This window comes from Candoia aspera, chromosome 13 (genome assembly GCF_035149785.1).
Source record: "Candoia aspera isolate rCanAsp1 chromosome 13, rCanAsp1.hap2, whole genome shotgun sequence".
In the NCBI taxonomy this organism is placed as follows: domain Eukaryota; kingdom Metazoa; phylum Chordata; class Lepidosauria; order Squamata; family Boidae; genus Candoia; species Candoia aspera.
In genome coordinates, this window is record NC_086165.1 from 9,933,984 (window position 1) to 9,948,774 (window position 14,791).

At 41.3% G+C, this 14,791-nt stretch overlaps 1 protein-coding gene across 1 annotated transcript in view; it reads left to right on the plus strand.

Annotated features, from left to right (window-relative positions):
- Positions 1-897: 897 nt before the first annotated feature.
- The window catches only part of GALK2 (galactokinase 2), a 57,971-nt gene continuing 44,077 nt past the window's right edge, over positions 898-14,791 (plus strand). Inside the window, exons 1-5 of the mRNA XM_063313871.1 lie at positions 898-1,158; positions 5,625-5,713; positions 7,058-7,181; positions 9,735-9,825; positions 14,482-14,628. Of these exons, the coding sequence (XP_063169941.1) occupies positions 1,106-1,158; positions 5,625-5,713; positions 7,058-7,181; positions 9,735-9,825; positions 14,482-14,628 (504 nt within the window). The 5' untranslated portion in view covers positions 898-1,105. The remainder of the gene's footprint in view (positions 1,159-5,624; positions 5,714-7,057; positions 7,182-9,734; positions 9,826-14,481; positions 14,629-14,791) is intronic.

Sequence of the window (14,791 nt, forward strand, 5' to 3'; positions counted from 1 at the left end):
TTTCAATTACAACAGCCACCACCGCAGCGAGGGGTAACCCTAGCCCAGTGTTTCTTAACCTCGACACTTAAAGATGTGTGGACTTCAACTCCCAGAATTCCCCAGCCAGTTTGGGGAAGTCTTTAACGGCTACAGAACAGGCAAAAACCCCAGATTCCCTTTTCCGTTTTGCAGTTTGCCTGGCTTGGCCTCAGCTTGAACCCAGACACAGGTTGTAAGCTCTGTGTAGGGCTTGCACGATATATAAAGTCAGCCAGTTGTGGCTTTTTCATACACTGCCAAGCCATAATTGAGCGTAATGACCGAAATAAAATGACTGACTGACATAAAATGCACATGCTTGGCGTATGGATATTAGTGATGAATTCTTGTACTCCAGGGATTGGATTAGATCAGTGTTTTTCAAACTTGGCAACTTCAGGATGTGGGGACTTCAGCTCCCAGAATTCCCTAGCCAGCATGACAGGTTTGAAAAAAGAGTGGACTGGATAATCTCCAAGGTGCCTTCTGACTTTTATAGAAGTCTGGTAGCACTTTTTCTGATTAACACATTTTATTAAAAAGCATCACCTTCCTTGAGCTACACCTCACTTCATCAGGTGCCAATTATTCATCAGGGTGATGAATAATTACGCCTCTAATAAAATGTGTGAGTTGAAAAAGGTGCTGCAGACTAAAGCGGCTCTCCTCCAAAGTCTCTAACTTTCACGCTCAGTGATCCTGTTAAAGGCATCCTCGTGGGGGGGAAAAAGGACACTTTTATTTCCTTAAGTGGGTATTTGCAAACTGAAGTCTTTTCGCGAATGAGACGCGGCCAGTCGCTTCTTCCTAGAACGCACCGTCGGTGTGAATTTCTCCAGTTACGCGTCTGCTGCGCAGGAAGGGCATCGTCGCTCGCTGGAGCTTCAGCTGCTCGCAAAGCCGGTTTGCCATCACAAACGCCTCTGGGCGGGGAATGCGAGAAGGAAACGTCGCGGCCGCAGCGAGGAGAGCCGGAAGCCCGCGTGTCCCACGGCTGGACCTCTGGACTTGGCCGGTGGCAAAGGAATAAAACCTCGCCGCAACATTTCCCCGGGTGTGCAGTAACCGTGGGGGGGAGCAAAGAATGGCTGCCGATGCGCCCCCCATCCTTTCGGCCCAGCTGGTGGAAGAACCGAGGTGCGTGGCCGAATTCCCGCCCCCTTCCGGGTCTGAGCTCCGGCAGTCAGGGCAGAAGGCTAAGCCAAGGATTTTCTTCCTTGATGCGCTTTGCAACGAGTCCGGCGCAAATTTACCCGGGGGTAGCAGCCAGTTGTTCCAAGTTGCTTCCTTCCAGGTCGAGATATATAAGATTGCAGAACTTCGTAGTCTCACAGAAGGCCACAAGAGCAGTTCTGGGTGCTTTATTCGGTTTGCTTCCCATTAGTTTTTCAAGGAGCCCGCTCCCCCCCAAAAGCATGCATATTTCTGCCCATCCATCCCAAGTTTGATCTTACAACCTTGTAAGACAAGTAAACCTTCCTAAATAGTGATGCATTATTAGGATAACCTTCCCCAACCGGATAGCCAGTAGTTGTGGGAAGAAAACTGAATGATTCAGTGTAATCTGACCAACAAGGTGTATCGACCAGCAGAAGGGTGCAAAATTCAAAATGGCACTTATTTTCGTTTGGTCAGCATTGTAAGGCACACGGTTTCATTAAGGAGCCATATTCAGTGGGGTTGAATGGTGGCATGGGTATGCCAAATAACAGACAGGTTAAGGATGTGGGATAAACACAGGTATGCAGTCTGCCACATTGTCTGGAATATCTCCTGGTGGGGTTGGATTTGGGATCAACTGCATGCACAGTGTATGTTCTGCCACGTAACTGTGGTTCACTCAACACTAAGCCATGATTTTTTGAATACACTGTGATAGACTAGGATAACAAAACTAAACCTTACATGGCTTGTGTACTATATAAACATTATCTATTATTACTTTCCTTCAGCAAAGGATCGTTACCTTGTCGTGGTGCTGGAGCTTGAGCACCTCAATGATGCCATGAGCTAAACCGTGAAGGGCCACCCAAGATGGGAAGGTCATGACAGAGAGGTCAGACTAAATGCGATCCCTGGGGAAGGTAATGGCAACCCACCCCAGTATTCTTGCCGCGAAAACTAAATGGATCAGACAACCAGAGATATGTCGGTATACCATCGGAAAATGAGACTCCCAGGCCGGAAGATGGTCAAAATGCTACTGGGGAGGAACAGAGGATGAGTTCAACTAGCCCCAGACGTGATGACGCAGCTAGCTCAAAGCCGAAAGGACGGCTAGCGGCCGACGGTGCTGGTGGTGAACGGCGAATCCGATGTTCTAAGGATCAACACACCATCGGAACCTGGAATGTAAGATCTATGAGCCAGGGCAAATTGGATGTGGTTATTGGTGAGATGTCAAGATTAAAGATAGACATTCTGGGCGTCAGTGAACTGAAATGGACTGGAATGGGCCACTTCACATCAAATGACCACCAGATCTACTACTGTGGACAAGAGGACCACAGAAGAAATGGAGTAGCCTTCATAATTAATAGTAAAGTGGCTAAAGCAGTGCTTGGATACAACCCAAAAAATGACAGAATGATCTCAATTCGAATTCAGGGCAAGCCATCTAACATCACAGTGATCCAAATATACGCCCCAACCACAAATGCTGAAGAAGCTGAAGTAGAGCAGTTCTATGAGGATCTGCAGCACCTACTGGACAACACGCCTAAAAGGGATGTTATTTTCATCACAGGAGACTGGAATGCTAAGGTGGGCAGTCAAATGACACCTCGAATTACAGGTAAGTATGGCCTGGGAGAACAAAACGAAGCAGGACACAGGCTGATAGAATTTTGCCAAGACAATTCACTCTGCATAACAAACACTCTCTTCCAACAACCTAAGAGACGGCTTTATACATGGACTTCACCAGATGGACAACACCGAAATCAGATTGATTACATCCTTTGCAGCCAAAGGTGGCGGACATCTGTACAGTCGGTAAAAACAAGGCCTGGAGCTGACTGTAGTTCAGATCACGAACTTCTTCTTGCACAATTTAGGATCAGACTCAAGAGATTAGGGAAGACCCACAGATCAGCTAGATATGAGCTCACTAATATTCCTAAGGAATATGCAGTGGAGGTGAAGAATAGATTTAAGGGACTGGACTTAGTAGATAGGGTCCCGGAAGAACTCTGGACAGAAGTTGGCAGCATTGTTCAGGAGGCGGCAACAAAATACATCCCAAAGAAAGAGAAAACCAAGAAGGCAAAATGGCTGTCTGCTGAGACACTAGAAGTAGCCCAAGAAAGAAGGAAAGCAAAAGGCAACAGTGATAGGGGGAGATATGCCCAATTAAATGCAAAATTCCAGAGGTTAGCCAGAAGAGATAAGGAATTATTTTTAAACAAGCAATGTGCGGAAGTGGAAGAAGACAATAGAATAGGAAGGACAAGAGACCTCTTCCAGAAAATTAGAAACATTGGAGGTAAATTCCAGGCAAAAATGGGTATGATCAAAAACAAAGATGGCAAGGACCTAACAGAAGAAGAAGAGATCAAGAAAAGGTGGCAAGAATATACAGAAGACCTGTATAGGAAGGATAACAATATCGGGGATAGCTTTGACGGTGTGGTCAGTGAGCTAGAGCCAGACATCCTGAAGAGTGAGGTTGAATGGGCCTTAAGAAGCATTGCTAATAACAAGGCAACAGGAGACGACGGCATCCCAGCTGAACTGTTCAAAATCTTGCAAGATGATGCTGTCAAGGTAATGCATGCTATATGCCAGCAAATTTGGAAAACACAAGAATGGCCATCAGACTGGAAAAAATCAACTTATATCCCCATACCAAAAAAGGGGAACACTAAAGAATGTTCAAACTATCGAACAGTGGCACTCATTTCACATGCCAGTAAGGTAATGCTCAAGATCCTGCAAGGTAGACTTCAGCAGTTCATGGAGCGAGAATTGCCAGATGTACAAGCTGGGTTTAGAAAAGGCAGAGGAACTAGAGACCAAATTGCCAATATCCGCTGGATAATGGAAAAAGCCAGAGAGTTTCAGAAAAACATCTATTTCTGTTTTATTGACTATTCTAAAGCCTTTGACTGTGTGGACCATAACAAATTGTGGCAAGTTCTTAGTGGTATGGGGATACCAAGTCATCTTGTCTGCCTCCTGAAGAATCTGTATAACGACCAAGTAGCAACAGTAAGAACAGACCACGGAACAACGGACTGGTTTAAGATTGGGAAAGGAGTACGGCAGGGCTGTATACTCTCACCCTACCTATTCAACTTGTATGCAGAACACATCATGCGACAAGCTGGCCTTGAGGAATCCAAGGCTGGAGTTAAAATCTCTGGAAGAAACATTAACAATCTCAGATATGCAGATGATACCACTTTGATGGCTGAAAGTGAAGAGGAACTGAGGAGCCTTATGATGAAGGTGAAAGAAGAAAGTGCAAAAGCTGGTTTGCAGCTAAACCTCAAAAAAACCAAGATTATGGCAACCAGCTTGATTGATAACTGGCAAATAGAGGGAGAAAATGTAGAAGCAGTGAAAGACTTTGTATTCCTAGGTGCAAAGATTACTGCAGATGCTGACTGCAGTCAGGAAATCAGAAGACGCTTAATCCTTGGAAGAAGAGCAATGACAAATCTCGATAAAATAGTTAAGAGCAGAGACATCACACTGACAACAAAGGCCCGCATAGTTAAAGCAATGGTGTTCCCTGTAGTAACATATGGCTGCGAGAGCTGGACCATAAGGAAGGCTGAGCGAAGGAAGATCGATGCTTTTGAACTGTGGTGTTGGAGGAAAATTCTGAGAGTGCCTTGGACTGCAAGAAGGTCCAACCAGTCCATCCTCCAGGAAATAAAGCCAGACTGCTCACTTGAGGGAATGATATTAAAGGCCAAACTGAAATACTTTGGCCACATAATGAGAAGACAGGACACCCTGGAGAAGATGCTGATGCTAGGGAGAGTGGAAGGCAAAAGGAAGAGGGGCCGACCAAGGGCAAGGTGGATGGATGATATTCTAGAGGTGACGGACTCGTCCCTGGGGGAGCTGGGGGTGTTGACGACCGACAGGAAGCTTTGGCGTGGGCTGGTCCATGAAGTCACGAAGAGTCGGAAGCGACTAAACGAATAAACAACACAAATTATTACTTTCAATAACGCTTTCTTGGCAGACTATAGCGGGGTGGTTTGCCATTGCCTTCCCCAGTCGTTACCTTCCCCAGCAAGCTGGGTGCTCATTTTACCAACCTCAGAAATATGGAGGGCTGAGTCAACCTGAGCCGGCTACCCGAGAATCCACCCCGCTATAGTCTGCCAAGAAGACGTCACAAAAGCTGTGTCCCCTCAAAGAGTCAGACATGATTCCACGCTTGCACAGGGGACCTTTCACCTTTTTTCACTTTCAATAACTGCAGCCATGATTGCTGGAATGAAGCTCTATGACCTATAAATATTGAAGCTCCATTAGCTTACAAAACTAGAGGCTGTTCATGTCAAATTGGTTGAAGACTTTAGATTTTGAAATGTATCCCTTGACATTTGTATGGGTGACAAATTTGTATTGCTGCTCCTTTTCAGACTGCTGAAGCTGAAGAAGATGTTCATCTCTAAATTTAAATCAACACCTAAATTTTATGTTCGAGCACCAGGGCGAGTCAACTTAATAGGTAAAGTATATTTTAAAAAAATACACATTATTTTGTTAACATTTGAGCAGTTGAATAAGGTGGCAGCCAGAATTTTTCACTTTTGTCTATATTTGTTTCTTACTCCAGGCCATAGGGCTTTGCGCCCAGGTATCTGGAGGATTGCCACCTCCTACTTGAATTGACCTGTCCAATATATTCTTCCTGGGAGACATTTTTGGATATACCGAATCCCACTTCCATGAAATAAAGGGAAGAAAGCCAAGAGATGTAATTTTTCTGACAGCTCCAGTGCTATGGAGCGATTTCCCTTAGAATTAAGACTTGTTGCATCTCTTAATGTTCCAGAAACAATACAAGAAGGCACTCTTCAGTAGAGCAGCTGTCACTTGTACTATTATTGATAGAGATATTACTATTATGATGTGTATTTTTACTGCTAATTGGTTAAGTTTGCTCTGGTTATTTTTTAGCCTTTCATTCAGTGCCTTTACCATGGCCATTTTGTTTTCTTAACTGTATATTGTGGATGCTTTATCATTGACTGTTACTGTAAACCTGCTGTGAGTCTGTAATTGATTTGATGGTATACAAATGGAGTAAATAAATGTATACATATTTTTGATAATTAACTGCATGTTAATCCAGAATAAATTTGCCTGAAATACAGTATGTGGACCAGATGACAGGTCTGTTTATTCCATTATTATTCCTAGAATCAGTTCTCCAATAATCAGGGAATCTCAAATCTCATACTGTCAGTTTCCAAGTCCTGGAACACTGGGAATATTTCTCATATTAGCTCCTTCTTCAGGGGAAACTTAGCATTTCAACTGAGGAGTATTCCAGCCTCATAGACAAAAAGAAGAAAGCTGTCAGGCTTTTGACAGCCTTACCTGGCATGGCCTGCATGCTGTTAATCCCAAGAACAAGTCTCCGAGTTCAAGTTAATATGATTTATTAAGGAAGAGATTAACACCACAAGAATTCTAGCAAGTACTCTACTTCCAAACGAAAAACCTATATATAAGCAAATTTGGGAAGTTTTTCTTGCTCCTTTTATTGAAAGTGGAGGCGGATTGTTTCTGTTATGAAAAAGGGCAGGCTGCACCTGTTGATTGCTTAGGAAATGGCTACCCATCAGCCACCTGAGAATCAGCTCTCACGGAAGCCCATGGTGGAACTCATTCTTTCCGGTTCCATCAAATTGCTTCAGGCTACTGAGAGCCACCCCTATAAGGCAAGGTGTAAGCTGTATGTCCTAGAATCTTCAGCATAAACCATCCCATGCAGAATATACTTAGATTTAAAAGGGGGCGTATGGCTGCTATGTAACAAAATTTAATTTTCTGATTTTTTTGGTAGGTGAACATATAGATTACTGTGGATATCCTGTGCTCCCAATGGCCATAGATCAAGACATACTTATAGCAGCTGAACCTCTAAGCAGTCCAGTTATCCATTTGGCTAATACAAATCCCTTGTACTTGTAAGTGCCATTTTTTTACTGACTTTTATTGTTATAATTCAAGTTTTATAGGTGCTTCACAGCAACTAAAGAATGGCACAGTCTTTCCCTGCAGGCATGCAATTTAATAAGCATATCACAAAAGGGAAATGTATGAAAATGGAGCAAACCTCACAGCAGAATCCATTATATGATACTCAGAATTAAGCCATTGAATAATTGAGTTATTAGCAACCTTCATGCACCTGGAAGTACATACATGTGTATACTTTAGCTCTCAACACTTCAGCCAACATGGCTAATGGGAGCTGTAGTCCAACACATCTGGGCACTAGGTTGTGGAAATCTCTGCTGCACCTTGGGTGAGTTTAGTTATCTATGTGAGCTGAAAACTGTTTTAAAAATGCTAAAAAATTACCTTTTGATTCCCAAAACTGCTGGAGAACTCGGGATATAATCTACTCAGAGGGATTAATTTGTTTCAGATAAAAATGTAATACAATTATAGCATTGGTAATTTATATCGGATATGCGAGAGCCAGTTTAGTGTAGTGGTTAAGGTATCAGGCTAGAAGAGACGTGAGTTCCAGTCTCACCTGAGGCCCAAAACCAGCTGGTTGGTTGGGCTAGTCCGTATATCTCACCCCAAGGAAGAAGGCAGTGACAAACTATTTCTAAAAATCTTGCCAAAAAAACTGCATGGACTAGTCTAGACAGTCACCAGGAGTCAACAATGTTTTGAAGGCACACATTGAAAAAAAAATCAGATTGAAAAGCTTGTTTTCCTTGCAAACAATTGTCTATTGCTTCCCCTTGCCTTTACTTATTTCTCCTAATTACACAGTACCACGCTTCACAAGTTTGTAAAAATGGATGTCTGAAAATGAATGGGCCAACTTTAGAAGCCAGCTTCACTTTTGGTCTGAGGTGGTTGCAAAAGATTCCAGTGGTCTGCAGGCTTAAATCATAACAATCTATTCCAGGGGGAACAATGATACCCATGTAATTATCCACATCTTGTTTAATGTTTGGGTTTTGAGCTTGTAAAGGAAAAAAATGCATGGAGGAAACAAGATCTTTGTTTATTTGGGGAGAACAAAGGGAAACAGCAGACTGAAAAGCTAGTTTCTACAGCAAAAAGTAACAACAGATAATGCTTACAAACAAGGGTGACATCTCCTTTATGTATTATTGTTCATTCTTACTGACAGACCTTTTTAGAAAGGAAAAAAAATGAATAGTACGTTGCTGATACCTGGAATTCATACACTGTGCTAAGTTGTGGGTTTTTTTAAATAAAGCATAGTTGATCACATAAACCAGGGCTGACAAATCATAATAGCTTCTTTCCCACAAAATTTTAAGTCAAAGCCAAACAAACATTCTTGGCTTAGTGTAATGTGTAAGTTTTCTCACTGTGTATGCTGAATAGTCTGTGGATCCCAGCTAGTTGCCTAGTGTGGTACCTTCAGATCTCATCATCTGCATCTTATAGAACAAAGACACCCAGGACTATTAAAATGGAAACTAGTTGTTTTAACCTTTCCTCTGGTGAGGGGAAAGAACAAGAATGGAGGACATAGGTTGGTAGACCTGAGACTTGTTTCCAAACTTTCCTGGTGGATCCCCAACACAGGGAGGAAAGAGATTACCCAACACTTGCTCCAATTAAAAATCCAAGTGTTTAGATGGAAACAAGTGTTTAGCTGGGATGTTCATCCTATTTACGCTAATGTTACCATAGTTAATTTGCATTCACTGAGCTGAACCCCAGATGGAAATGCTTTCCTCCCTATCCTACTTCTTGTCCTCTTTGAGAGCTCCTTTGGCCTGGGAAGCAGCAGAGAAATCCACCAAGGAATAAGCCAGGTGATTGTGAGAGCCAACCAAGTATCATATCATAGTCACAGTAGATCAAGTTAAAAAACGAAACAAAGCCAATTAAAAAGAATGCCACAGCCATCTTATCAGCCAAAAGATGTCTTAAACATGTATTCAACTTACAATTATTTACACCATTTTTTAAATTCTTACATCCTGATCTTGGAAGATCATCCCTTAGATAAAGTTCTAGAACAATAGAGATAATGAACTCCCAACGGAGAGTTTAATTATATTTAACTAGTTTACATTTTAGGGCACCATCAACTGCACTGATTTTACCTACTGTGCTGCTTTCCAAAGCTGAATGGGGATCAGCTTTAGGAGTCTTAAGGAGTGAGGTGGATTTCTGGTCCCTGTGCAAAGCTTAAGGCACCTGGTTTATGCCTTAAGTCCAAATATAAAAACAAAAGGGTCCAATATTTTTGGACCTACTTTTCTAGGAGGGTTCTGGGAACCATCAAGAGGATACCACAATTTGTCCCCATTTAAATTCCCATCAGGAGAGAAAAATGATTGGCAGAGGTTTAATTTCTCAATGTTTGCTTAGGAATATAATTGGCAAAGATAAAGTTTTTTTTATACCGGCAGGTGGCAGTAGATATGTATGAGTGGTTTATGTGACAGAGAGCGAGTATGGGTTATAGTAAACCTATTCTGAAACGCTTTTGCTTTTCCCTGTTTATTTCCCAGGGATTTCAATACAGATGCCAATAACATTCAAATAAAGCAAACAAAACCTTTATGGCACAACTATTTTCTATGTGGATTCAAAGGAATACAGGTGAAGTAATTTCAATCTACATCATTCTCCTTTGGGATTTTCAACAAAATGAAAAGCAAAACATAAATGTTGTAATACATATGTTAGAAAGTTAAATTCATGCTGTTTTTAAAAATATGCAGTGAGTATGCACTATGTGTACAAAATATCTATATTTACTGTGTATTTATTGATAGGAAGCAACATAACTTGAATAGTATAACATGTAATGTTTAGTATTATAAATTGTAGCTCTTTCTTTTTTGTGATCTAGACTTTTAAAAGTTGGCAAGTGGCCTATTAGGAATTTCAGAACTACTTTTCACAATTCCTCTATATATACTTATTTTTAAAACGTAAGACAGAATCCCAGGGCACAATCTGTTCATATTGAATTGAGCACATTATCCACTGGAAAGAAAAGTCCTGCACAGCTCAGTATATAAAACAAAGTTCAGTTTTGAGTCAGAGACTTTCTTCTCCCTCCGTGTGCATATTCCATGATAAATGTGAAAGTTTGATCCATCTTCAAAGGAATGTCTGCTAATCCATTTCTGGTTAAGTATCTGATGAGTTTCTCTCTGTTGGGAAATTGTCAGCAGTGGCCTCACAGCAAATAGTTTGGGTGCCTAAAAGGGATTTTTTTTTTTGTGGGCAATTTACAGTAGTACACAGAACGTGTTTAACTTAAACTGTTTTCTGTGGGTGTTGCAGGAATTTTGCTGTAATATTGGAAATATGTCAAGAGGGTGGAAGGGGACTCAGCCTTTCTAAAACAGATCAGGCTTTCCAGAGATTGCCAATTTTTCATAGAAATATAAGCATATGCAACATAAGAATTTGTGGTGCTGGATTTGATCAGGATTGTCAAATGGATCTAGAAGCAACCAGTTTTGTCAGCATTGAACATAAAGCTTTGGAAAGCAGAGGTTCGTTTAGCATGAAAAGGTGAAAGGTCCCCTGTGCAAGCACCAAGTCATGTCTGACCCTTTGGGGGGACGCTGCTTTCACGATGTTTTCTTGGCAGACTCGAGCGGGGTGGTTTGCTATTGCCTTCCCCAGTCGTCACCTTCCCCAGCAAGCTGGGTACTCATTTTACCGACCTCGGAAGGATGGAGGGCTGAGTCGACCTGAGCCGGCTACCTGAGAATCCAGCTTCCGCTGGGATCGAATTCGGGTCGTGGGGAGAGTTTTCGGTTGCAATACTGCCTCCTACCACTCTGAGTCATATGAGGCTGTTCGTTTAGCATAGTTAAAGACTATTAATAGATCTGGCCTCCATCCAAAAATTGTTTTCCCACGATCTTTTAAACTGTGCAGATACTCCAGACTGATGCAGATCTCAGCCTGGCTGCCCAGGAACCATTTCTCATGTTGTAGACTCCTCCCACTTAGGCTCCGGCTCCACCCATTTTAGACTCTGGCCATATCCTCTGTGGAAATGCATGTCCCAATAGCTTTGAGGTAATGGGGACTTTAAACAAGAGAAAGATTTGTGTCATCAATTTGCTAACCTCTGCTAAATATGGGCAAAACTTACTTCTAAATGAAAATGTGTAGCATGGCATGGTTGAAAAGCCGTCTGATCTAGTGACTGGCCTACGCTGAGGACACTGTGCCCTCCAGATGAGGAGGCCTGAACTCCCAGAATTGTTAGCCTGCATGACCATTGCTGAGAATTCTAGGAGTTCAGGTCCTCCCAGATATATAAACTTTGAACCAGAGGGCTCTCCATTTTCTTTTAGAAGCAAGTTTTGTACAGACGTGCTCCAGATAAATCTAGAAGATGCCAAGCCAGGGAAGTCTGTTTTAGGATGAATCTTCTGCCCAGCAGAAAATTGATTGACTATCCTCACATATAATTTAAACCAGGGAAGGAGAGCTTGAGACTCAACCATCTTGGAAGCCTCCTCTGATGGAATTTGTTGGATGTTGCCGCCATGGTTTTGCTGCCTTTCTGAGGGAAGAAACTAATGCAAAACCTGTAACATAGTTAATGTTTTTTAAAACTAAGAAAACCCTCCAAACCTCAATAAAATTTAACAAACATCTTAGCCTTCTCCCATACTTAGAGGAAATGCGGCTCCCAGCCATCCTGAGGTAGCGTGCCCTGATTTAGTAAGCCTCCAAATACAAAAAGAATGTTGAAATTATTCTTCTAGACTAGTCACTATCACCGAAACAAACTCAGCATTTTAAAAAAGCAAAAAAAAAAAAAAAGGCAATCTAAGTTCATGCATCTCTCTTATTTAGTTCATTGAGAACAAGATATATAAAAAGGAAATGGGGGGTGGCTTTATGGACAATGAATAAAAATGAAATATATACAATTTTTGCTTATCCTGTCATTTGCAGTCAAGTTTAGCTCTGTGGTTCTTTGCCTTCTTTTTCATAAAAATGCATGCCAGTGGGTTTATCCGTTTTTTACCATTCGAATTATTCTCTCTGGGGACAGATCTGTAGTTGATTTTATTGTTCAGTCCCCATAAAGCACCGCACAATAACAATGTTCTCAAAAAGCTACGTTCAGGAAATTTATGGAGGCTGATTGTATCTAGGCACCCAGCCACTAACATTAGCAGCTCTTGAGGCAGGTTTTATGTTGCATTTTCTTGGATGCTTTAACGTAACACATTTTTCTGCTTAATTTGACATTTCATATTTAAATGACTTAAATCACTCTGGTAACAAAAACCAGGTAGATAAATGGAAAAAGGGAAAGAGTAGCATGCAAGTTCCATGTGAATTTCAGGAAAGCTGAGAAAATTTCCTCGAAATTTCTCTTAAACCAAAATCCAGATCCAGGCCAAAGCAGCTATTGGTTCCATTCCATCTGCAATGGTAATATAAAAAATAAAAATCTGATACACTTTTCCTAGGAATCAGAAATACACGTCAATTCTCTGCAGTGCAAGTGATTATGGTTTCCAAACATTTGAGGCCAGGAATGTAAGAGGTTTTTCTTCCAAGCTTGCTTTCAGCTCATAGGAAGAAAGATTCCCAGGAAGAAAAAAAATGTACCCAAAAATAGGGAAGAACTTGCTTTACTGAATGACGCAGCTGCTAACTGCGATGTAGTAAGGAGGAGAGCAATGGCCATCCTACCTCCTGGCCAAATTAAAATGGACACAAAAGGACATCTTCCAGTACACTGAAAATATAGCATGGAAAGCAATTAATGGAGGCAGCTGTCTTCTGGATGGCCACTGAAATAACTTAGACATTACATTTGAAGAACTCAATGGAACAGATATCTCATCCAGGGTAAATTAGCTACTGAGTTTAATTTGGCCAATAGCTCAGTTTTTCTCTGCTGTTTCTCTAATAGCCTATGGAATGGTTTTTGAATTCATAGCATTCTAATGCAACTGTTTAATTGATTACACAGCATCCATGCTTTGCTGCTGCTTTTGAAAAAAAAAAAAATCCATGTCCTGCAGAGCAACATAGCACTGCAAAGACCACATGATGAATTTATAAATGAAAACACTTGGAGAAATAGATTGAAATCATACTTCCTACCTTTGCCAAAACTGCGTGTAGAAATACAGAATAATTTTATGCAAGGTTTGTTTTGTGATGAAGGACATTAGCATCCATCCTGTGTGTTTTACATGCATTCTGTTTGGTCATCTTAGAACCAGATTAAGAAAAAGAGTGGATACATGAAATGGGGCTCTTCATTCTAATACAACTCATTAGTTGCCATCCAATGCAAGACAAATCAACTCTAGATGTATTCTGTCAAATTTTAGCTGTGAAGGCTTTCTCTAGCGTTCAGTTGTGTCTTTCTCTAACTGTCTGGTAGCACATTCCGACTATTCAGTTAGCAATGAGGATGGCAAGTATCATTCCACAATTCCTAACCCAAGTGATTGTGTCTGATACTTATTTTTTTCTCCCTCAGCATTCACCAGAATATTGTTTATTATATTTATTTGATCTGACAGGCCGGCCTCCCATTTGGCATACAAGCCTGCCTCCATTTGGCGTGCACCAGATCTTTGATAGACAAAGTAGGGTTTTGGGGAATTGTTAACATAGTTTAGGTTATGGGTTGAGCTTTTTGGCCCCAGTAGCTTGTCTGCTGATTTATACTAGGAGTCTGGAATAAGAATGACTTTGTGGATTGAGCAACAGCCTTCTAAAGTGGGCTTTGCCCATTCAGTCCAAGGGTATTCACTAAGCTGCTATATGAGGATCCCTGATTCAGGAAGAGGAGACTACATGTTCAAAGACATGAGCCTTAAACAGTATTGTAATTAAGACCACACTGAAAATTGTTTCTGCATTTTCCCCAAATTACTCTCCTTCAGTTTGATGGAAAAGAAATTGCTTTTGAATTTTTAGGTAGAAGAAAATAGCAATATACTTATAGATGTGGTATGGATTTCTTGTGCTTCATTGCACAAGGTATATCTTTTATTGTACAAGTCTTATCTCCAAAGTCTGCAGCCCTCCTGGCTTCCCTCTCAGCAATTAAAGCCCAAGGAAAATAATTCATTAAGACTCTTCCCCATGGTACTTTTTCAGATCAGGAAGTGGGGAAGCCCAGGAGGCTGCAGAGTAATGAAAAGAGATGGGGGACAAAATGTACACCTTACAACATTAAATTGAGCTTAGGAACATCGTCAAAGGGAATTTTAAAGCTGAAATCAGTCTATCTTATATTGTTAGGATCATTTCAGTCTGGAGAACCCAAGTGGAATTAACTGCCTCGTAGAAGGCACAATTCCTCCAAGTTCTGGCTTGTCGAGCTCCAGTGCTTTGGTCTGTTGTGCGGGACTTGTGACTCTTACGGCGAATGGAAAGACTCTTTCAAAGGTAAGGTGGAAAGAAAGACCATACTCTGTAACAGGCTGTTGAAATTCAAGCTTGTGAATATGCATAAATATTTTTTAAGAAACCTCAAAACTCTGAATTGTTTCCACAATTAGTAATTGAGCAGTTTATCTTAGAAGTGGACTGATGGAAGTTTTGTGTTGTG